The following is a 23,743-nucleotide window of genomic DNA, read 5'->3' on the forward strand; positions in this document are numbered from 1 at the left end:
TAGTGCGGTTTCTTAACCAAATATGGAGATTCCTTTATGGTAGGGGGCGTGACCGGTCTTTACCAAAAAAGTTGTGTGGGGGCGCTCTTCTGCGTGGAAACCTAATGAACAATGATCGCGTGATAGAATCCGCGTAAATTGGAGACCATAATTGATTGTTTACAATAGAGTGTGGAATAGAAGTGATGGTCGATGAAACGAGTTCGTTACATCTGTCACATCTCAGTGCTACATAAAGACGATGGGTTGTGGCGCGCAGGGTGGAACTATAAAAATGGTTTCGCATCATGTGACCGTCAGCAAACTAAGCAAATCTGAACGCTGTGAGTTATCAAGCACCATAGAGGGGAGGGGCTAAGTTATCTATTACAGCAATCAGAGCGGCCATATTGATACAGCAGTGGTACAGAAGATACGTAGCGAGGATGGAAACTAGAAGACGTTGTGTGTGGAGTATATTTCAAAAGTTAGAGTACATCAGTGAGCAAGATCAGTTAAAAGTAAGTGACAGTCTTGCTGACCTGTCAACTATTCACTACTACCATGAAACAGTTACAATCCTTCTTTGGTAACATGTTGGTTCACTACAAGTCACTACAAGGTGAGCCATACAGTGATAACTGGTGTTGTTGATATGTTACCATAGGAACTAACAGGCGTAGTCTACAATCTATGGATGGTAAGGTTATACATGTGATACACACATGTCTGACATTACTTACAGAAGATGATGGTCCACACTTGGATACAGTGAAGGTACCTGATGACTATGATGGACCTCATGTCCAGTTGCCGATGACACTTAAAGGGCTTCAAACAATGATTGTCAGTTTTAAACAAGCTAAGGTGGGTATATTGTGGGTGTGTCACTATTAAAGGAACATCATTTTACAGATACTCCATGATCATTATGTGATGTTGATATTGACTAAAGTGTGCAAGTTGTTACAATCACTACCCAACATCACCAAGGCAACCACTCATATATCACAACAAATTACTATCTGTGGTACGTCATAATTTTGTCATCACTTCAAACCATTACCTGTCTTCAGCCGACTAATTTGTAGCTAATATCCCCACAAGCAGTTTACCTGTAGAAGTGACAAAACACTTATTCGTGCAACAAATTTTTCGCGCAGATTTAAATTTATTTTACATGACTGCTCTATTAGAGTATCTTGATGTTCCTGTAATGGTAGCTACAATGGTAAGAATATCAGTGATGTTCTTTGACGGGTGACGTGTCTTGAAAACCAATAGTTATAATATTAAAGATAGTCAGACACATAGTTAATTTGGCAAATACTGTTTTATTTTTGTTGTAAAATAACTTCATAATTATTTTGCTCCACTCTCTATCTAGCCAAAATGCCTGCTACTAATTTTTAGATCTCTGGGTGGCCTGCAGGTAAATTCATGATGGGTTGGCTTTCTTTCAGCCCTCCTAGGTACTTGTTGTAGGATACCTTACTCAAGATTTTTGCTAAGGCTCCTAGGCTAGTGGTAAACACCTCGTACAGGCTCTGCCTTCTGTGTTCACCCTCCAGTGCCTAACTGGTAAAGTTGATAATAAATAAATAAAACTCATTATCAGTATTAAAAAATTCATATAATATTGTCATAAATTTTTCATTCTTACTTATTGTGTAATATCTAAACTATGGGTACATCTAGTTCCCAGTGCTGCAAATACTCTAATAGAGCAGTCGGCATAAAGTTACTTGCATTTTGTTCAGTGTCAATCATAATTATATTAACAAGAAATTATTTGCATGAAAAATAACACAAATTGTGATAGCTAGATTTAATGATGTATAAATTTTGCATATTTAAGGCAAATTATGATGGTACATTGTTCATAGCCATATATGGCAGTGTGAATGTTTACATAGCAAGGTTGGTGTCTAAATTAATACCTCCTTCATGTGTGTCAAATTAGGATCAGAGTACATGTTTGTATTTAATGACAACTTTATAAAACTGTACAACACAATACCATGTGTCCTGTTTATATTGTTTGTGTATGTGCAGTGATAGCCAATGAGATCACAGAATTCAAATTTGCTACTCAAATTCCATTGGCTATTCACCACACATGTACTATGTAGCCACTACTACCAACCAGGAGTGTCACCACTGCCAAATGGTCAGGTTTTAATCTAAGAAAATATTCAGTTACTCTAATAGAGCAATCAAATATTCTAATAGATTAGTTCTAAAAACTGTCAATCTGACCACTTTAAATTTCATGGCTACCAACCTGTGTATGTGTGGAGTGACATTGTACATGGTTGTCTAGGTGATCTCCATGGTAACTTAGATGATTTACTGATAATATTTCACAAGGTAAGGTTGAATGATGAAGCAACACAACATGTTGTAGTGACTACAGAATGGACTACCTGATAATGACAACCCTTACATCTTCAATGGTGACTTTGTTGACAGGGGAAGTTATTCAGTTGAAGTTGCTCTAATATTATTCTCTCTCTTGCTACTCTATCCATCTGCCATTTTCATTAACCGTGGTAACCATGAGGATTACATCATGAACATAAGGTGAGTGTGTATGTATGTGTAATCGTGCAGTATTTGTTCGTGCATATGTGTACCAGTGTGTGTATCTGTGCGTGTGTTCTGTAAATAATCCACCATTTTCTACAGATATGGATTTGTTGATGAAGTGACAATGAAGTATCCAGTAAGGAACTGTGTTGTTACTTGTCTAATAGTTATTGATCACAAGTGTAGGACAATGGTCATACTATAATATCACTATTTAATGAAGTATTTCGGTGGCTACCTGTAGCATGTCTGATAGACGGTAAAGTGTTAGTAGTTCATGGTGGAATATCTCCTTCTACTGATCTCAAACATCTCAACACTATCAACAGGAACAAGGTGATCTTATATCTTATGAAATGTTAATGTGTTCACATGGTTCTGTTGGTAGTTGTGTTTAGAGTGTTACACATTGTTCAAACTATTCTAATGATAAATTTTACTACTGTATACCTGGAAATTTTTGTGGTACGTAATTTTCACGGTTTTCGTGGTTAGTACCGTGAAGTTTTACATCATACCATGAAATTTTATCACATGAAATTTTATATAGCTTCAACTCACCATCCTGAAAGTGGTGTTGTGTGATAGTAGTTGTAGGCATATGTGGACTCCACATGTGCTTACAAATAGTATCACTCATTCCCAATTTTAAAGTGGGCGTGGTGAAAGAAGTTAGCCTACTGCAAGATTAAACTGTGCCTCACACAGAGATCGGCTCTACTGTGCTACTTGGTTTTTATGTGCTTTATTAATCTGTATGATGTTTGAAGTTAAAATCAATCCAAATCTTTCGTAGCTGTGTAGCAGAGAACAAAAATTTTCGAACCGATTGATGAAAACTAAAATGTGAAAATCCTGGGTAAAGAAGCATCCATGAAATTAAAGCGCAAAAATCCTGACAAAAGTACATAATCGTGAAATATACATTCCACAGAAATTTCTGGGTATACGGTATTAATCTTCAACTACATTGCTAATCTAATAATGTGTTGTATTCCAGTACAAGTCACTACTACAACCACAAGGAGGTAGCAGTATAGCAACTGGTGATAGTGACAAGGATTGGAGGCAGGTAAGGGGAGGGAGGGCTATGGGTTAGAGGAATTAACGTTAGGCAGCAGCTGGTAATAAGAATCAGATAAGGGAGTGACATAAGGGGAGGGAGGGAGGGAGGGAGGGAGGGAGGACTGTATGATCACATATATAGTAGAATGGATTCCAGTCTGGTTATTACCACCCAAAAATAGTCTCCCTATTATCTCACTAGTTATTTGATGTGTTATGGAGTGATCCTGTACCAACCAATGGCAGTAAGCCAAACACAATGAGAGGAGGTGGAGTCTACTTTGGTCCGGACATCACAGACAAGGTGTTAGACAGGAACAATATCAGTTTATTAGTGAGGTCACATGAGTGTAAGGATGAGGGGTATGAGGTTACCCATAACAACAAGGTATATTATATGATGTCATGTGACTTCATGTGATGCTATACTGGGTCAGGTGATCACAATATTCTCCTCATCCAATTATTATCAACATGGTAGTAACAAGGGAGCTTATCTTAAGATGACTCCTAACAGGGAACTACATTTTGTACAGTTTCTCAACACTAATAAAGATGGACACTTAAAGTTGTCATTAAGACACAGGTAGTGTATCACTGGTTGTTATATCATTAACTAACTGTCCTACAGAATTAGTGTGATAGAATCGTCCGCCATTAAAGAGCTGAGGAAGCACATCAACAGTAACAGGACTAACCTGTTGAACCAGTTTCAACAATACGACACTACCCAATCTGGTGATCAGACATGTACTGCACATTTGTAAATCAAAATGATTATCATACAGTACTATAGTAGGGACCACAAAGGAGTAGGTGTGGCCCATGAAAAAACAACCAGCTCTGACGACGATGTCGCAGTATTAGTTAGGTAAAACTAAGCCCAAACAAGTTTTCCGAAATTCTTTCAACAAGTTGGTACAGAATTTAAAAGAAAATTATTTAACAGAATTTTCTACTGACTGACTGACTGACTGAGTAACTGACTGATGCCTTCAGACAAGCGTAACTCAATAACAGCTAAGGCTACGGGCTTGATTTTTTTCACTGTTCGACGTCGCTTCGACCTGAGAGGTGCCTTTTGGCATACTGCAGTATGTGCAATGCATTGTTCATGGACTTGCCAACAGGGGCAGAGGAGACACCTTTAGGCTGGAGGTCTTCTAGCTTGGTGATGCCATGGCCCAGCTGTAACTCAAAGACCAAGATCACCACCTGCTGGCAATAGTTGCCCCTCACCAACTATTTATAACTACAGATATCTACCTTTTGTGTATCCCTTTAAACAATAGTAATAATACATACGTACCTTGCTACACTGCTCCTCTGAAGAATACTATGACTGCTCTATTAGAGTATATCAATCTTGACTGCTTTATTAGAATATCTCGAATTATTGATGCTATTGAGCTAGGCTCTCAATACAGCTATAGATAATTTTAGGGGGACTAAATAATTCTTTTTCACAGGGCTACAGCCCCCCTCCTTTCTCCACCACTCCTGCTTATCAGTGTCCTCCTTCGTATCCTTTGCTGACAGCGAAAAGTGTCAAGTTGGCGTTAGCACGTAGTGGAACAGATAGTGGCTACTTTGATTGCAGATGTGAAAATTAATTTTTGTGTACTTTTTTTGTTAACTTTTTTGTAAATAATTATTATGACAGGTGAACCCCATATCACATCAAAAGAAAGAAATGGTGCTGTGTGCCCCAGTTATATCAATTGTGAAGTATCCATTATGCTTCATTGTCAGCTATGTTTACCCCGTTACATCAAGAACTGTTCAAAAAGCAACTAGAGTAGGGATAATAGCACATCGATAAAAAGTACTGAAACAAACTGTAGTAGTGCATGATATTAAAGTCCCTCAGGTCTAGATTTATCACTGATCAAAATCCACAGGTTAATACAGTGATTGTTATAAAATTAAGGAGACACATTTAGTTACAAAGAGGAGGGCCTGGGGTGTTTCCCAATAATGCTCACCATCAGGCAATCTCTATAGGAACAATTACAGTATGCCAATGGGTGGATTCCATGGAAACAGTACTCCAGTTAGGCCTGCCATGGCACACACTGAAACATCAACTAACACAGATCAACAAGGATGGTAGAGTGGTCTATTCTACTGGACTGGATGAGTTTTGTGTTAAGGACAAACTAAAGGTGATTACTCTTATTAAAGTGCATCATCTATGTCCCTCATACAGGCTGGAGCTAAGATTACAGAAACACTTTATCGCAACAGAACAACAATAGAAACAATCTTCAAGTTAATTGATCAAGATAATTCTGGTAAGAACTTTGATATTGTCACTTGTAGGCTGGTAATAGTATCAAGCCAATTTAATATGTGACCCAGTCTGGGAAAACTGGTCTTATTGCCTATTTAAAAGTATAGTAATAATAGTATAGTAGCTGGTAATAGTATCAAGTATTGTGTCAGTAAAATATTTCAGAAGTTAAACAAGTACACAGAAAAATTGGAATTTCAACTAGAGTAGGGACCATAGCACATTGATAAAAAGTACTGAAACAAGTTGGAGTAGTGCACAATATTAAATCACAGTAAAACAATAAGAAGTGTTATATCCCTACTGTGCAACATAGTACTGTATAGTAGAGACCACAAAGGAGTAGGCATGGCCCACGGGATAACATTGATATCACCCAAAAACCAGCCTCAATTTTCCCTGACGACAATGAGGCAGTATTGGTTAGGTAAAACTAAGCCCAAACAAGCTTTCAGATCAACCTGAAACGCTTTCAACAAGTTGTTACAAATTTTTAAAAAATTATTTAACGGAATTTTCTACTGACTGACTGAGTAACTGACTGATTCCTTCAGACAAGTGTAACTCAATAATGGCTAAGGCTACTGGCTTGATTTTTTCACTGTTTGACGTTGCTTCGGCCCAACAGGTGCCTTTTGGCATACTGCAGTACATACAATGCATTCTTCATGGACTTACCAGTGTCCTCCTTTGTGTACCATTCATCTTTGCTGACAGCAAAAAGTGTCGATTTGGCAGTAGCACGTGATGGCTTCCCTTTGTAACGGAAATCATCCATATTTTTCATAGTGGCTATTTTGATAGCAGAGATGCTTTTCGAACAGTTCTTGATTCGTACTGCAGTGTAATGGGTTGAACATAGCCGACAAAGAAGTGTAATGAATACTTCACTTTTCAGACAATAATTGGGGTATGTGGCGCCATTTCAGATGCGGTATGTGTGGGTTCACCAGTCATAATAATTTACAAAAAAAAGTTAACAAACAAGTACACAGAAAATTTTGGAAATTTCAACTATAGTATGTTCACGTTGAGCTGAATCCTGAAAAACGCCTAAAAATTAAAAGTGGATTTTTTCTCAACAGAGTTAACATTTCAGCCAACTAGATGATTATAGGTAACAGCAAAGGTGTCAACAACAGACACGTACGGTTTGGCTCCATTACAAGTTCGAGAAAGGACTGTATTGGACAATGTACTTATATGGCTTCCACATAGGAATGTATTGTGAAAATTTTGATTGACTGTAAATATTATGTCAAACATTTGAACAACAAGATTTTGAAATATTTTTAGCGGGTCAAGCAGTACTACAAATGAGCCAAATTTCAAGATCGTGTGTAATTGCATCCATGAGTTATTAAATGTTTTTGAGGGTTCAGCTCAACGTGAACATACTATAGAGTAGGGACTATAACACATTGACCAAAAGTACTGAAACAAGCTGGAGTAGTCCATGATAGTAAATCACAGTAAAACAATAAGAAGTGTTATATCCCTACTGTGCTCAATATACCATAATGGAAATGCACAGTAGGGATATAACACTTCTTATTGTTTTACTGTGATTTAATATCGTTCACTACTAGGACACTAGTAACTGCATTGTATGTACTGCGGTATGCCAAAAGGCACCTGTTGGGCCGAAGCGACATCAAACAGCGAAAAAATCAAGCCGTAGCCTTAGCCATTATCGAGTTACGCTTGTTTGAAGGCATCAGTCAGTCAGTCACTAGAAAATTCCGTTGAAGAAATATATTCTTAAAATTCTGTAGCAACTTGTTGAAAGCATTTCAGGTTGATCTGAAAGTTTGTTTGGGCTTAATTTTACCTAACCAATACTGCCTCATTGTCGTCAGGGAAAAACGAGGCTGTTTTTTGGTGATATTATTTCGTGGGCCATGCCTACTCCTTTGTGGTCCCTACTATACAGTACTATCGTACTGTATGATTTTTTTTTTAATTACTCCAGTATACTATTACTTCAAAAGTTTTTATTATAATATACAATGTGTATGACAATAGCAAACAATAAACACACTACAACGTATTTGTGTACTTCATGTCAAAAATATTTACTGACCATTTCATTGGGTGTATGCATGTTTACAAAATATTGAGCTATTCTAATAGAGCAGTCACTTACTCTCAGATACATTCTAATAACAGTCAGCTGTCCAGTATAAATGTGACCAGCTGAGCAGACACCAACATACTGACAATATTAAGTATCATGAAGGATTGGGCTTTTCTGGCCAAAAAATATCACCCTAAAACCAGCTACCTCACAATATCTTCATAGTATTGGTTAAGTATAGCCCAAAAGTGCCTTCACTATAAACTGAATTGCTTCTAAACAATTGCTATAGTGCATGATATGAAACATACTATAAGATATAGAACTAACTGTAACATTTGCTATGAAGTTTTTAAATGATATTATTTAGTGATTTTCTACTGACTGACAAGCATAACTTGATAACGGCTAAGGTTCGATGTTGCTTCATCCTGACAAGTGCCTTTTGGTATACTGCATGCACACATCATGGACTTACCTGTGTCCTCTTTTGTGTCCCATTTGTCTTTGCTGACAGAGCAAGGTGTTGATTCATGGTATACCATATAGCTGGTAATTTTCGAAAGGTTTTATTTTCGGATATTTCAAAAAGGCCCTTCTCTTCGAAAATAAATTCCCACGCCCGGTTGTTCTTCGAAAATAAATTCCCACAAGTGAAAGCAACGATCCAACTTTTGGTGATTTGTTTGTGTGTTCCTCGAGTTTTAGCTCAGTATTGCTGATGATAATGGGAAAACTGTATCATTACTGTACCAATAACCAGAAAACAGGTGATCCAGAATGGGAATTGATGCCGTCTGCTCTATAATCTATGCTAGCTACGATCGAGCATGCGAGCCAGTGTATTTATTCCACTCGAAACTCCCTCAGTCTTCTCTCCAGTGTACAGGGATGGGGGTTATTCCATCAGTAAGTCAGTTTTTGGCAAACATTCACACATTTTCATAATTTGTGATACGAATTTCCATTTATTTGAAATCCATCCGGACTTCGAAATAAACACTCTTCGAAATTAAAATCCTTTGAAATTCAGATTTTGCTCCTTGTGCGAAATTTTCTGTTTCGAAAATAACCCGCTATACGGTAGTACCACATGATGGCTTCCCTACATTTGACAGGAATTAATAGGAATTGTTTGACCCTGTGTTTGACAGGACAGGACAGGACTGACTGCAGAGGTCCTTCTCCAAATATTCTTGATTTGCAACACTGTGTAACAGGCTGAACATTGGAAAATGAAGTGTAATGACCACTATTTCAGTAATTGATATTTGGAGCATGTGTTCAGAAACAATAAATCTGGTGCCATTCTTTTTGTTCTAATGTGACGTGTGAGAGTTCACCAGTCATAATAATGTTACAAAAATAATAAACAATCAAGTATAAGGAAAACTTCAGAATTTTAAGTTTGATTATCAAATAGTGAAGTGGCCAATATGCTTTGTATTCAATCCATTACAGTGTTACAAATGAAGAACACTACACGGACATCTGCAACTTGCAAATGGGACAAAAAGGAGAGCACAGGACTGCGGTATGTCAAAACGTAACTCCAAAACAAGAGTGAAACTTTGGCTTTCAGAGAAGCAATAAAATGGAATTTAAGGAATGTGTGGGTTTTGCTCAGCCAGTCACAAATAACATAATACCACACCTTGTTTTCTGATGTTAAATAAATTACATATTTTACAGGAGAATAAGATAAACAGAGTGAACATTTTGCACACTGGCCACACCCAATTTCCATCAATGTATTTGTGACAGTAAACAATTGTGTTAGCTGAAGGTTTGATATTTTATAACCACAATTAGTTCAACCCTGATCAGTGACACATTAATAACACATTACATCATCATGTAGGTTATATCTCAATGTCAGAATTTGAGAGTTGTTGTCAACTACTGGAGCAGGTGACTGGGACACATTTCCCTCCAGAAACTGTCAAAAACATGGCGGTTGCCATGGATATCAACCATGATGGGCTAATCTGTTTTAATGAATTCCTTGAATCATTTCGACTCTGTGACACATGATCAACTGATCACAATAATTATTATTTATCAGAAATGTGAAAACATTATAAATACACTATTACTATTTACATTATAAAATAAAATCATTGAAATGATAAAGGATTTACCTATCGCTAACTGACGGACAATGGAAGGTCATCGTCCATAGTTACACTCTCAATGTACTTTCTAAGTTTTTTATGTGTTTGTATTGACATGGTAGCAATAGTTTGGTCGATAAGGTACTGTGGTAACCAACCCTAACAACACACATGTTAACATCACCATGACAACAAGTTAGGTAGTCACACACCTTCAGGTCAGTATCACACAACCAAACAAACAGAGTGTTCTTATCATCAACTGAAACTAACTTGTATCCTCCAGGACCATTCTCTCCTCTGTCAGTGTACAAGCATTATAGAACATGACAAATTAATTTTGTGTTTCACAATGTGGCAGGTCAAGTATTTTGACAAACTAGATCACATGATCCCTTATAAGACTACTAAGATGGTTATACACTCCTGTATATTGTACTAGTAGTCAATAGTGTAGTAACAATGGAACTAAGGGATATGGAGAAGTTTATTTCAAAGGAAGATTAGCTCCTATACTTGTATCAAGATACTCTAATAGAACAGTCATATAATCCAATAGAGGGTACACACACACACACACACACACACACACACACACACACACACACACACACACACACACACACACACACACACACACACACACACACACACACACACACACACACACACACACACACACACACACACACACACACACACACACACACACACACACACACACACACACACACACACACACACACACACACACACACACACACTGTATTATTCATACCAAGAACATCAGTTAAAAGTGTACGGCACAAAACACCTCAAATTCTTGACAGCGAACAACGATCATGAATCTCATATAAAAATTACTTTGACTTGACTCACCACTAGAGCTAGACAGAGTTTCTCACTCAACATACACTACTTTTCAGGTAGAGGAATTTGTTGCTAGCACTCATGACTGGTCTATTATCATGTAATGAAGTAATTCAATAGACTACAACAATGTTGTGACGTGTTAAAGAATCATGTGTTTATGAGGACATTTTAGGTCTCTACAAATAGTTGAGTGTAGCTTTGGGATCTTTATAATATATTTTTACTTAAGTCACAATTAGACAGTGAAACATAAACAATTCTTTTCTTACCGGAGTGTATCACCAGTTACTATTAACAACACTATCCCACCATTATGTGACTGTCTCAGCAAAAATCCATCTAGTTTGCACAACTTCCAAATTTTTATAAACCAGATGCGTGCCACCAGGGGAGAGGGAGAGGGGGACGCATGTGCCTGGTTTCCTAAAATTGGTTTGGCCAAAACTGTGTGTCTGAGTGTCAGTATGTCTGTCCAACACTCACATGAGCAAACCAGCTTTGAGTTACAGAAAATAAACCTTCACTCAATGAATAAAGGTTGTTACGTACTGTATTAAAATTTAGCTTTCTGTTTACGTTGTGTTTACTTGAGAGTATGTGGCCAGACCAGATGAAACAGTTTAGTAGAGGTTAGCCTGTGTGCTGTAACATCTGTATATAATGACTGAAAAACAACACAACAGGCCTTATATGTTACCAGAAATGGCATATCTTCACGAGCTGAAAGGAGGCGTATCCCCTTGTACGTGAACAAAACTTAATGGCAGCCATGAGGCTTTGTGTAAAAGAAAACACAATAGACAAACCATGAAACAGTTAAGAAGATACTTCTTCACGTAATTTGTGGTTTAAAGTGGTTTGCTCAAGTTACACTTCCTTAGCAATGTTTTGTAACAATACATGTAGTACATTAAAATTAAATGTATTTAGTATTTTGCCAATTATTTTGTAATTTATCAATTATGTTGCTATGCATGGCGAGAAACAAATTAACAGCATGTAGTGTGTTAAGAGTTATATATTCAAGGGATGGTATTTACTGGGCACCTGGTTTTTAGAAGTAGAAATCAACTTGTTTATTTTCTCAGAATTATCTCTAGTGTCCAAGGAATGGATCACCAAAATTTCAGCTTGTGGTGAGTAATTTTGTGCTAGACAGTAGGAAGAGCAAGGGAATCAATTTGTACAGTGAGTATATTAAAAATAAAATAAAATACACTTTTGTTCTCACTAGTCTACAATATTGAGATTAGCTTAAAATGTTCACCAAGGAGTGGCAGATCCATCAAGGTATAGTGTTAGTCCTGTAGTCACTTACACATATGGTATGAAGGTAGTTTTTTACTGAATGACAACAATTTTGTTTACGTTTACTCCATCGTAAACAAACACACATAACACACATACTGTTCAGGCTACAGTAACAAAACAAACATTTTCGAACTCTCCATGAGCAGGTGAAAAAGATGGTGTATAGTTTTGAGTCTGGCTTCTCTGAATAATGGCTTGATTAAAATTTACAAATTGTTTCTTTGTATAATTATAGCATGTCTGATTAACATTATTTAAAATTTGTTATTCTTAAACACATGTTTGTATAGTGTGAGTTTTTGCTGAGATAGTCACATATATGGTAATAATTACTGACCTAATTCTTCCACTCTTAGAAGGCATTGAGTCATGTGAGACAGCCTTCCCTACTGCGTAGTATGCTCCATTCTTGTACTCCCAGTAGCGTACGGTGACAAAATCCCTACATGATGACAACACTGTAGGTGACAACACACACTCAATGTTGAACACAACAACATGTCAAGTATACAAGAGATTACTGAAATATCACCGTTGATAATATAAAGGACAAATACAAGGAAAATTTAGGAACTTTTTAAGTTCAATTAGTTCAATTAGGGATCACTGCAAAATGTAGTGAAACAAGAGAGATTGACTATACCTGCAGATATACTAGTGGACCTACTTCAGTCTATACCCATGACTGAATTAGGGATTAAATGTCCACTAGTATATCTTCAGGTGTAGGCGACCTCCCTTGTTTCACTACTTTTTTCTATGATCCCTAATCAAACCTAAAATTCCTAATTTTTCCTTATACCTGTCATTTAGTACACTATGATAATATTGTTTATTAGGAATCATGAAGGTTTAGTATAATGAATTCCTTCAAGTTGAAAGGGGGCGTGTCCATACACACACACACACACACACACACACTAACAAAAATTAAGAGCAACTTTGAGGCTTTGCCAAGATAATTTGCGTAAGAAAATGTTATAGACAAAGTTAAGAAGATACTTCTGTACATTATTAGTGGGTTAAAGTGGCTTGTTCAAAGTACGCCTTCTTAGCAGTGCATAGCAACGTAATTACAGAACTACAAAATATTTCATCTATTACAAAATACAAATTACTACGATAATAATTCTTGATGTAGCAACAAAGATTGTTCAGTTAGTAAATGTTTGCTGCATGGTGGCTGGTGTTTAGAAGTAACACAACATCAACTTGTTATATAACATAACTATGAGCACACACTGTATCAAAGGAAAGAACGTGCTAGACATGTAAATTTTGCATCTGAACACGTTGCCTCAACAATCAATTACTGAAAGAGTGAAGTGGTCATTATGTTTTGTTATCAATCAAGTGGTTACGGCATTTAGCGTGACAGCAGCTAGTCAACACAGCCTCAGGGAAGCTGAATCACGTTATCATCCATCAACACCTTATGTTGTTGTCAGCAAAAATAACTGGAACACAAAGTTAGTCCATGATGTGTGTATTGTACATATTGTGATTGGCGAAAAGGTACATCTCAGGACAAAGCAATGAAACAGTGAAGAAATCAAGCCCACAGCCTTATCCACTGTTGATTTATACTTGGCTGGAGGTATCAGTCTCTTATAGAAACTTGTTGGTAGGGTTTGGTGTTGGTGTGAAGGCTTGGTTATGCCTAACCAATACTGCCAAGCTGTCATGAAGGAAAAGTGAGGCTGGTTTCTAATAGTGTTGCACCGATATGGGATTTTGCCGATATTCCGATAACCGATATTGGATAATATTTTCAAGCCGATAAAGGTAGCCAATCCGATAAAGCACAGCATGTCCATCTTGTAGCAATTTCTACTAGAACTTTGACTATGAAGGGTCAATTTAACTTGTTTATAGCAGCAGTATTGCTATAACGACAGCTGACAGTACAATGAAGCAGTAATAACAATGTTTTAATGCAGGAATAAGCGACTCGATGCATTTGTAAACATGACGAGCATGTATTTCTAAATACATACATGATATCTGTATCTGCTGCTTTTTTCATGATGGTGCCAATCCGATACCGATATACAAAAAACACAGCCGATACATGGTTTTTCCGATAACCGATCCGATTATCGGTGCAACACTAGTTTCTAAGAAAGCCCAAACCTCCATGATCCCTACTATACAGTACTACCATACTGAATGATTATCATTGACTCAAATATTCCACTAGTTACAGTATTTGGTAACATTTTGATATAATGTGAAACTTAATCAGTACAAGTATTCAACTATTATAACAATTAGTTTGTTGACATGTAAAATGTGTGGAAAGGAACCTTTTCACAAACCACGTCACATATCTATCTTAAAATGTTTCTGATATACACCAAATCAGTGTATCATATATAGTAGGGACCACAAAGGAGTAGGCGTGGTCCACAAAATAACATCACCCAAAAAACAGCATCAATTTCCCCTGATGACGATGAGGCAGTATTAGTTAAGTAAAACTAAGCCCAAACAAGCCTTCAGATTGACCCGAAACGCTTTCAACAAGTTGCTATGGAATTTATTTATTGATTATTATTTAATAGCATTTTCTACTGACTGACTGATGCCTTCAGACAAGCGTAACTCAATAATGACTAAGGCTACGGACTTGATTTTTTCACTGTTCGAAGTCACTTCAGCCTGAGGGGTGTCTTTTGGCATACCGCAGTACGTACAATGCATTCTTCATGGACTTACCAGTGTCCTCCTTTTGTGTCCCATTCATCTTTGCTGACAGCGAAAAGTGTCAATTTGGCAGTAGCACGTGATGGCTTCTCTTCATAACAGAAATCGTCCGTATTTTTCATAGTGGCTATTTTGATTGCAGAGGTGTTTTTCAAACAGTTCTTGATTCGTACTGCTGTGTACTGGGTTGAACATAGCCAACAATGAAGTGTACTTCACTTTTAATTGATATAGCTGGGGCGCGGCGCCATTTCATGCGTGGGTTCACCAGTCATAATAATTATTTACAAAAAAAAGTTAACAAACAAGTATACAGAAAAATTTGGAATTTTCAACTAGAGTAGGGACCATAGTACATCGATAAAAAGTACTGAAACAAGCTGGAGTAGTCCATGATATTAAATCACAGTAAAACAATAAGAAGTGTTATATCCCTACTGTGCATTTCCATTATGGTATCTTGAGCACAGTAGGGATATAATACTTCTTATTGTTTTACTGTGATTTAATATCATGGACTACTCCAACTTGTTTCAGTACTTTTTATTGATGTGCTATGGTCCCTACTCTAGTTGAAAATTCCAATTTCTGTATACTTGTAGTGTGTTAGTAAAGTGTTCACAATTTGTACTTACACACCAACAACAGTTTCTATAACACTTGATACAACTACTCACACACTTCCACCTCATGTTGTAGTAGCTTACCTTGTACTGATAATGCCTCCTCCTGCCTCGGTAGACACCACATATGTTAGGTCAGTGTTTTCATTGATACGATAAAATGACTATATTCATAACAACCTGTCATTGTAGTCATGTGAGCCACATGTTACCTCGGCAACTGCAACATGTGGGTTCCAATCCACCTGATGTTCAAACTGATAATATACGAATTGCCATAGTGTGATAATGTTGACGTTAATGATGCTCTGTGTAACAACATCTGATTGGCTGTATTGCTTGTTGACACACCCACCTCACTCCTCCACTTCTTACGGCCACCTATAGATCGGCTGTAGCACATGACCCCACCCTACAGTGCGTGACAACATCATTGGCATGACAACAATAGTGACACACCTCTTGTCGCTCTAGTTTCCACCCATCCAATGAGGACAACAAATCTTCAGTCACTGCCAGGCTCTCCACACCTTGTTGTATATAAGAGTGATCCTATAGTGACACTAGTAATGATGTTGTATACTACACCACTAGCTCACCAGTGCTGACAGTGTTGCTGCCTCTATCTCTTCTGACTCTTCAGGAACTACATCAAACCTCTGTACACTGGGACTATCTGTAACACATAACACAGTGAAACATGGGACACCTGTACACTACACAGGTGATTACTACAAAGGTAAATCCCCCTGGTACAGGACTGGTATCCTACAGGAGGCTGTACCATATCTCACTGGTGAAGGTGCGGACACCTGCAGAACCTCTTGTATACACACAAACAGACAGACTCACGTGGAGGTGATGTTCTAGGAGTCACAAACACGCTGGTGGTCATGCTGGCTGCAGTACCTCTCCTCGACTCTTGCACACGTTGAATTCCTCCACTAATTCTTGAAGTACTTTCCTCCAAAATGACACCATTAGATGGTTTCAGCTGGCGGGGCCATAACCATGCCTGCCAGCTGAGCCAGTTAATTCTCTTATACTTGCTTAACTCCTTTGGTAGGTACTGGAAGGAATACAATGTAACAAAACCACTACTTCAAAATAATAGGAGGATGTTAGCCATTTTAAAACCAAATGTGCAGGCTGACTGTGGGCATGCACCTGGTTTAAATTACTGAAATTGTTCTCATAAAAATGTCAGTGTACCTATCTGTCTATTGTGAATTGTGTATCTGTGGTCAACAAAGTCTTTGGTGTCAATGAGCCAATGAGAATGAGATTTGAATGGGGTTATTCACTTTTGATAGGCTATTTCAAATCCAAAAAAACTTTATGATTATGGATGCGGAACCCACAATGTCTCTTTATGTTAAGCCATGTGAGTAAATCATCAAAATGGAGAAATAAAGGCTCATTAAACTACCCCAAAGATATGCTTTGGCTCAAAAGTGGTTTCATTTCAACTATAGGTGTAGCAAACTTCAACAGCTGAGATTTTGAAGTGTTTAACGACCAAATAAAAAACACTTTAGTAGGCCTTGTAGGCTACTGCATCACTTGGGCTTGAAAAGAGGTGAGTTACCTTCATGTGCAAATGAAAATGAATGGTAGCCTAGAGGCTTGGGTGAGAAATATTGTAGGAAAAACAACAACACAATAGAGAAACTAAGAACAGTTGAAGATACCTGAGTGCAACTGTGCATAATATGTTGTTTTAATTAATTAATAGAATAGCACTTCCTTTGTAGTACATAGAAACATTAGAAAATTACAAAATAATTCATGAATTACAAATCCAAAATAACAACTACTTAATTAACTGTACATTACTATGTGATAAGTGAAATGGGTAAAAAAGTATACAAAATGGTCACTCAATTACCACCTCATATTTTAAATCCTGCACAATTGACTTACATTAAACTCCAGGAAGAAGAACTCTAGCCATGGAAAGGCAAAGGACAACACCAGAATAAAGAAGGTCAATATGTACACTAGACAATCACAATCTGACTCTCGGTGATACTAAATCAATGACATCATAACATACATTACCATGACAACCTTACATCAAACTGAACAGCCTTGATCAATACAAAAACAGATGAAGCCGCAGTAGTGATCTATAACCATAGCAACTTGATAATGACATCATACAAGATACAGGGCAAACAGTTGAGCTTGTCATAGTCCAGAAAATATTTGTCATTTGAATATTTTCATGGTTTGCCAGCAACCACAAAAATTTGTTCAACAAAAATTTAAAACAATTTCAGCCAAATTTTTTCCAGACTACAATATAAACATTTACATACAATAAATTGAAGGGATTGTTATATCATTAAGTGTGTATGTGAGCTTTAGCCTTTTATAAAGAATTGTGAAACTCATTTTAAGAATTATAAGTTTGACTAGGGATCAAAGAAATAAAAAGTAGTGAAACAAGGGAGGTCACCTACACCTGATGATATACTAGTGGACATTTAATCCCTACTTCAGTCTATACCCATGACTGAATTAGGGATCAGATGTCCACTAGTATATCTTCAGGTGTAGGTGACCTCCCTTGTTTCACTACTATGATCACTAATCGAACTTAAAATTCCTTATACTTGTTAGGGATAATGAAGGTTTGGGTTTTTCAAAAAATATCACCCAAACCATCCTCACAATACCTTCATGGCACCTTGGCAGTATTGGTGAGGTATAAGCAAGCCCAAAAGTGTCTACAGAGTGGCCAAATAAGTTGCTACAGAATTTTAATTTTTTTTATTTATCAGAATTTTCAACTGACTGACAAACTGCCTGCCTGTCTGTCTGTCTGATTCCTTCAGACAAGCGTAACTCGACAACCACTAATGCTATGGGCCTGATTTTTTCACTGTTAGACAATGCTTCGGCCCGGACTGGTGCCTTTTGGCATATCGCAGTACATACAACACATGCTTCATGGACTTATCTGTGTCCTCCTTTGTATCCCATTCATCTTTGCTGACAACAAAAGGTGACCATTCACAGTAGCACAGCGTGAACATAATGGGTAGTTTTCTGTTGTGAGTGGATTGATTGCAGAGGCCCTTCACATAATGTTAATCATTTGTAACACTGTGTAACGGGTAACACTGTGTAACGGGTAACACTGTGTAACAGGTAACACTGTGTAACGGGTAACACTGTGTAACGAGCTGAACATGCGTAGCTGAAAGCGAAGTATAGTGGCACTTCGCTTTTCAGTAATAATTAATAGATGGGATGCACGTTCAGATGTGAAATTAATTTAATGGCATGTCTGACATCATCCTTCCCTTTTATGCGGTATGTGTGGGTTATAATTATGTTATTAAAAAGTAAACAAACAAGTAGAAGAACAAGTTGATGTTGTGCTACTTCTAAAAACCAGGCGCCATGCAGCTAGCTAACTCATCTGGAATTAACTATAGACAGTATATGAATTAACCAACTATGTATTACTATTTTAAACTCATATTTCGTAATTCACAAAATTTCTGTAATTCGTTCAATTACGTTGCTATGCACTGCTAAGGAAGCGTTTGTAAACAAACCGCTTTTACCAACATATTACGCACAGAAGTATCTTCTAAACTGTTTTATAGTGTGACTAACGTGTTTTTTCCCACTCAACAAAGCCTCAAAGCTGCTCTTCATTTTCGTTCGCGTACGTAAGGGATACGCCCTCTTTCAACTCGAAGGGATACGCTATTCCTGGTAGACTACGAGGCCTGCACCGTTGTTTTTCAGTTGCTAAACGCCTGAAAACCTCAAAGGGAAGGTTATTTATAAAGTCAGAGGAAAGTCACCACACCCGTATTTCAGACTTTCGAAAAGAAACCACCTCAGAGCAAAGTTTACCTGTGCAGAAGTTTGATATAGATTTCAATTCACTTTTAATTCTTACGTAAAAGCTGCTTTTACCATTATTTAATGATTTTGCTCACATGGGTGCGCACGGACAAACATAGGTAGACACACACTTTTATGGAAACAATTTCAGTAAACCAGGCACGCCGGTTGTGGGCATGCACCTGGTTTAAAAAATTAGGAATTTTCAGTCATATTAGAATGACACAAGGGAGGTCACCTACACCTGCAGATATACTAGTGGACATTTAATCCCTACTAATAAATAGGGATTAAATGTCCACTATCATACAGTACAATAGTACTGTATAGTAGAGACCAAAAAGGAGTAAGCGTGGCCCCTGAAATAAGATCACCCAAAAACCAACCTCAATTTCTCCTGACGATGAGGCAGTATTGGTTAGATAAAACTAAGCCCAAACAAGCTTTCAGATTGACCCAAAACGCTTTCAGCAAGTTGTTATGGAATTTTCTACTGACTGAGTAACTGACTGACTGATTGATGCCTTCAGAGACAAGCATAACTCGATAATGGCTAAAGCTACGGGCTTGATTTTTTCATTATTCGACATCGCTTTGGCCCAAGAGGTGCCTTTTGGCATACCACAGTACATACAATGCATTCTTCATGGACTTACCAGTGTCTTCCTTTGTGTCCCATTCATCTTTTCTAACAGCAAAACGTGTCGATTTGGCGGTAGCACGTGATGGCTTCCCGTATTTTTCATAGTGGCTACTTTGATTACAGAGGTGCTTTTCAAACCAGTTCTTGATTTGTACTGCTGTGTAACGGGTTGAACATAGCCAACAATGAAGCGTAATGGATGCTTCACTTTTCAGATGATAATTGATATAACTGGGGGCGTGGCACCATTTCTTTCTTTAGGTATGTGTGGATTGCAGAGGTGCTTTTCAAACAGTTCTTGATTCGAAATGCTGTGTAACGAGTTGAACATAGCTGCGTAATGGATACTTCACTTTTCAGACAATAATTGATATAGCTGGGGCGCGCGGCACCATTTTCAGATGCGGTATGCATTGGTTCACCAGTCATAATAATTATTTGTAAAAAAAGTAAACAAACAAGTACACAAAAATATTTGGAATTTTCAACTAGAGTAGGGACCATAGCACATCGATAAAAGTACTGAAACAAGTTGGAGTAGTCCATGATTGTAAAACAATAAGAAGTATTATATCCCTACTGTGCATTTCGGCTGTGATTTAATATCGTACATTACTCCAGCTTGTTTCAGTACTTTTTATCGATGTGCTATGGTCCCTACTCTAACTGAAAATTCCAAATTTTTTTTGTGTACTTGTTTGTTAACTTTTTTTGTAAATGATTGGTCAGACAGGTAGTCAGTCAGACAGCCAGTCAGTAGATAACTTAATTACTGAACAATCCTATTGAAGTGTTACATTTTTATACCTAATCAATACTGCCAAGACACTATTGTGAAGTAGCTGGTTTCTGGTCAGTATTCCCTTATTGGAAAACCCAAACCTCCATGATCCCTACTATAAACTACTACCATACTTTATGGTATACACATGTTTGTATGTAGTACACAGTAGCTTGATCCAATCACATTGATATTTATATTAACATTCTACTTGCAAACTATGACGCTTTGTTAAATCAATTGTGGTTGTTCCAAGTATTTAAATTTTTTTTTGACAAAGCCCTTCAGCAGTGATTACCCCACATCAAACATTACTTACTACTATTGCAATTCTTGTTATCATCCTCACTACTCCATAGACCACTAGTAATATCAAACCTCTCAGAGCTGACATGAACTGGTTAACAACAAGCAGTAACATCACCATGACAACAAGTATACTCACTAACCAAAAGGTCAAATAAGGAATGTTCAAAGTCAAACTCTATCCCATCAGAAACATCACTATTCTCTATACTAGTAGATGACTGCTGCTGTTGCTGTAGGTACAACAAAACAACACAACAAGTTATAATCATCCAGACAACCTACAATACAGTAGAGGCTTACAACACAATTCCTATCCTCACCCATGGACTATGAAATACTAAACATAAATCGTAGATACCAAATTCTTGAGTTAGTATGTGAATTGTTTTGTATTATTGCAATATATCATTGTATTTTGATATTTTTGGGGCAATACACTGATACTTTCAAATCCTGTATTGTCCCACCTCTACCTGTAAACCATGTGGATAAGTGTTGTGTTTTGTTGTGTCCTCAAACTAATCTCATTCACAGTAATACTCACCACTACTCCACCAGTTCCTTCAAGAGCTAACAACAATTGAGTTAGAGTGAGATTATAGATAAGTAGACTTCTCCCATCCTCCAACTAACAATCAGGAATATTAACAATACTTCACTACAAGTCAACTAGCCTGTGTTGTCATGTAAACAGACGAGTCCTCCTTGCTTGTCTCTGGTTGCTATAGAAACACAAATCAACATAATGACCACAGCACTCATTTGAAACTACTAGTATACAAGTGGACTACAACTACTTTTGACTTCAGCTTAAACATTCCATCTATGTTAATAAATCCACACCAAAAAAGTGTGTGGTAGGCATAAACCCTTTTCAGCTAATCCACACTTATTGTAGTGATATATCTTGTGGGTGGTTGTGATCCATGCATCCTGTAAAGCTTTCTTTGGCCAGCTACTGGTGGTATGTACAGTGAAGTGTTCAAACAAAACTGAAACCAACCAGAACATTCAGTTTGCTTAAACGCATTATATAGTCTATTTGATATTTCACATTTTAGTCTCAATACAACATCTAGGATTTCTACTCTCACTTAGAACTCTATGAGGGATAACTTATGAAGGTGTCTAAAAGGCTGTGTAGCTCTGTGAATTAAAAAGTCAAGATGTCACTCCAATAACTTAATGACCTGTGATAGTTGATCAGCCAAGACTGATGATTTTCAATGTTGCTTGTTGAGTTTTCTAACTGATTTTAGTTACCAATATACCATGCACACACACACGTACTACTTTACTAAGTTTCTTCTATCATGGAACAGTTTTGCCATCATCAGTACTGGAGGCTACCAGTTTGTCATCATATTAGTTGTAACGTACTATTTATTGTGTGAGTTGTATTTTGTGTGCATTGTGTACACTTTTTGTTTACAAAGCTCCATTGAAAATCAGCACAAGATTTCCTGTACAAGTATTAGATTTACATGGTTACAAATTTGTAGTACACTCCTTGTAAGTGATGTGGATGTTGCCAATACCAATTTCAGTATCGCCTAACTATATTGAGAATTCACTGATTTGAGAGCAAAAACATTTCAACTTTGGAATACACAGACCAAAGCTTATTACATCATTTCAGTAACAAACACAATTGATCTCTCAAAACGTTTATATGCAACACAGCTAGGTCCCCAACTATTAATCTAGTAGTACCTTCAGGTAAAATAATAACTCCATTCATACAAACTCCGATGCATGTACACAACTTGACTAGCATGTAAATACACTACACATTGTTATCTTGGTGTAATGCGCATATCAATGTTTTGCCCCACTACTATGAACACAGGCAGAGGTGGGGATTTGAACATTTAAAAATTCTTATCCCCACTACCTGGGGCTACTTTTGATGTCAAATCCCCCACTTATCCCCCAGTAAAAGACCACGAAACACCCGGCTACGTGCCCTCGTAGCATCAACTACTCCAGCACCTGGGGCACGGTTTGAGGTCGATTCCCCGACTAATCCCCGCCTAGCCCCCACTTCTGCCCGTGTTCATAGTAGTGGGGCAAAACATTGATAGGTGCATAACATACACGCGCGCACAACCCATTAAATGCGCACCGCTTCATAGACGATCCACAACAGTAAGATGATCATGAAGTCCATTAGTACTAGTATCATGAAAGGTATGACCAAATTTCTTTCCCTTTTCCTCTTCAAAATTGTCCTCGCCATCCGTCCCTGGGGCTGCCCGGGGCCTGCTTCCGGTTGTGAAGAGAACACTACCCGGTATTCCCCGCTGTCCCCCGTAGAGTCATCACGTCTTTGGATGGAGGCATCTTGCATCGACGGCTCCATCATAATTACATGTCACCATCTGTGTAAATCCTTCTTCCTCCTCCTACCTGTGCATCATTACGCCCCGCGCGTATGGGAGATAATTTATAGTTTAGGCGCTTTCGCTGATTTCGCGGTTTTAGGGTTATCAGCGAAAATTTTATCCTTGAAA

The 23,743-nt window shown here is 37.6% G+C and overlaps 2 protein-coding genes across 5 annotated transcripts; one reads left to right on the forward strand and one right to left on the reverse strand.

The window, feature by feature from the left end:
- Positions 1-56: 56 nt before the first annotated feature.
- LOC136238936 (serine/threonine-protein phosphatase with EF-hands 1-like) lies at positions 57-10,136 on the forward strand. Of its 4 annotated transcripts, XM_066029642.1 has the most exons (17): positions 58-323; positions 373-500; positions 553-601; positions 647-679; positions 725-846; positions 895-1,009; positions 2,303-2,349; positions 2,396-2,562; positions 2,668-2,704; positions 2,755-2,904; positions 3,569-3,640; positions 3,836-4,021; positions 4,071-4,219; positions 4,265-4,371; positions 5,638-5,798; positions 5,843-5,927; positions 9,865-10,136. In XM_066029642.1, exons 1-17 carry the CDS (start codon positions 242-244, stop codon positions 10,035-10,037), a joined length of 1,863 nt encoding a protein of 620 aa, XP_065885714.1. In that variant the 5' UTR covers positions 58-241; the 3' UTR covers positions 10,038-10,136. The 4 variants fall into 4 exon arrangements, with proteins under 4 accessions (XP_065885713.1, XP_065885714.1, XP_065885715.1 ...); XM_066029641.1 differs by having other exon boundaries at positions 57-323; positions 647-846; XM_066029643.1 differs by lacking the exon at positions 647-679.
- On the reverse strand, positions 10,038-23,688 carry LOC136238937 (stAR-related lipid transfer protein 3-like). Its single transcript, XM_066029645.1, has 16 exons — positions 23,356-23,688; positions 21,905-21,952; positions 21,775-21,858; positions 21,371-21,460; positions 21,241-21,318; positions 17,706-17,759; positions 17,554-17,661; positions 16,483-16,699; positions 16,230-16,306; positions 16,090-16,182; positions 15,986-16,042; positions 15,843-15,938; positions 15,715-15,794; positions 12,639-12,743; positions 10,330-10,417; positions 10,038-10,276 (listed from the first exon to the last, which is right to left on the reverse strand). The coding sequence occupies exons 1-16, from the start codon at positions 23,593-23,595 to the stop codon at positions 10,151-10,153; spliced, it is 1,641 nt and encodes a 546-aa protein (XP_065885717.1). The 5' UTR covers positions 23,596-23,688; the 3' UTR covers positions 10,038-10,150.
- Positions 23,689-23,743: the final 55 nt, after the last annotated feature.

This window comes from Dysidea avara, chromosome 11 (assembly GCF_963678975.1).
Source record: "Dysidea avara chromosome 11, odDysAvar1.4, whole genome shotgun sequence".
NCBI lineage: Eukaryota > Metazoa > Porifera > Demospongiae > Dictyoceratida > Dysideidae > Dysidea > Dysidea avara.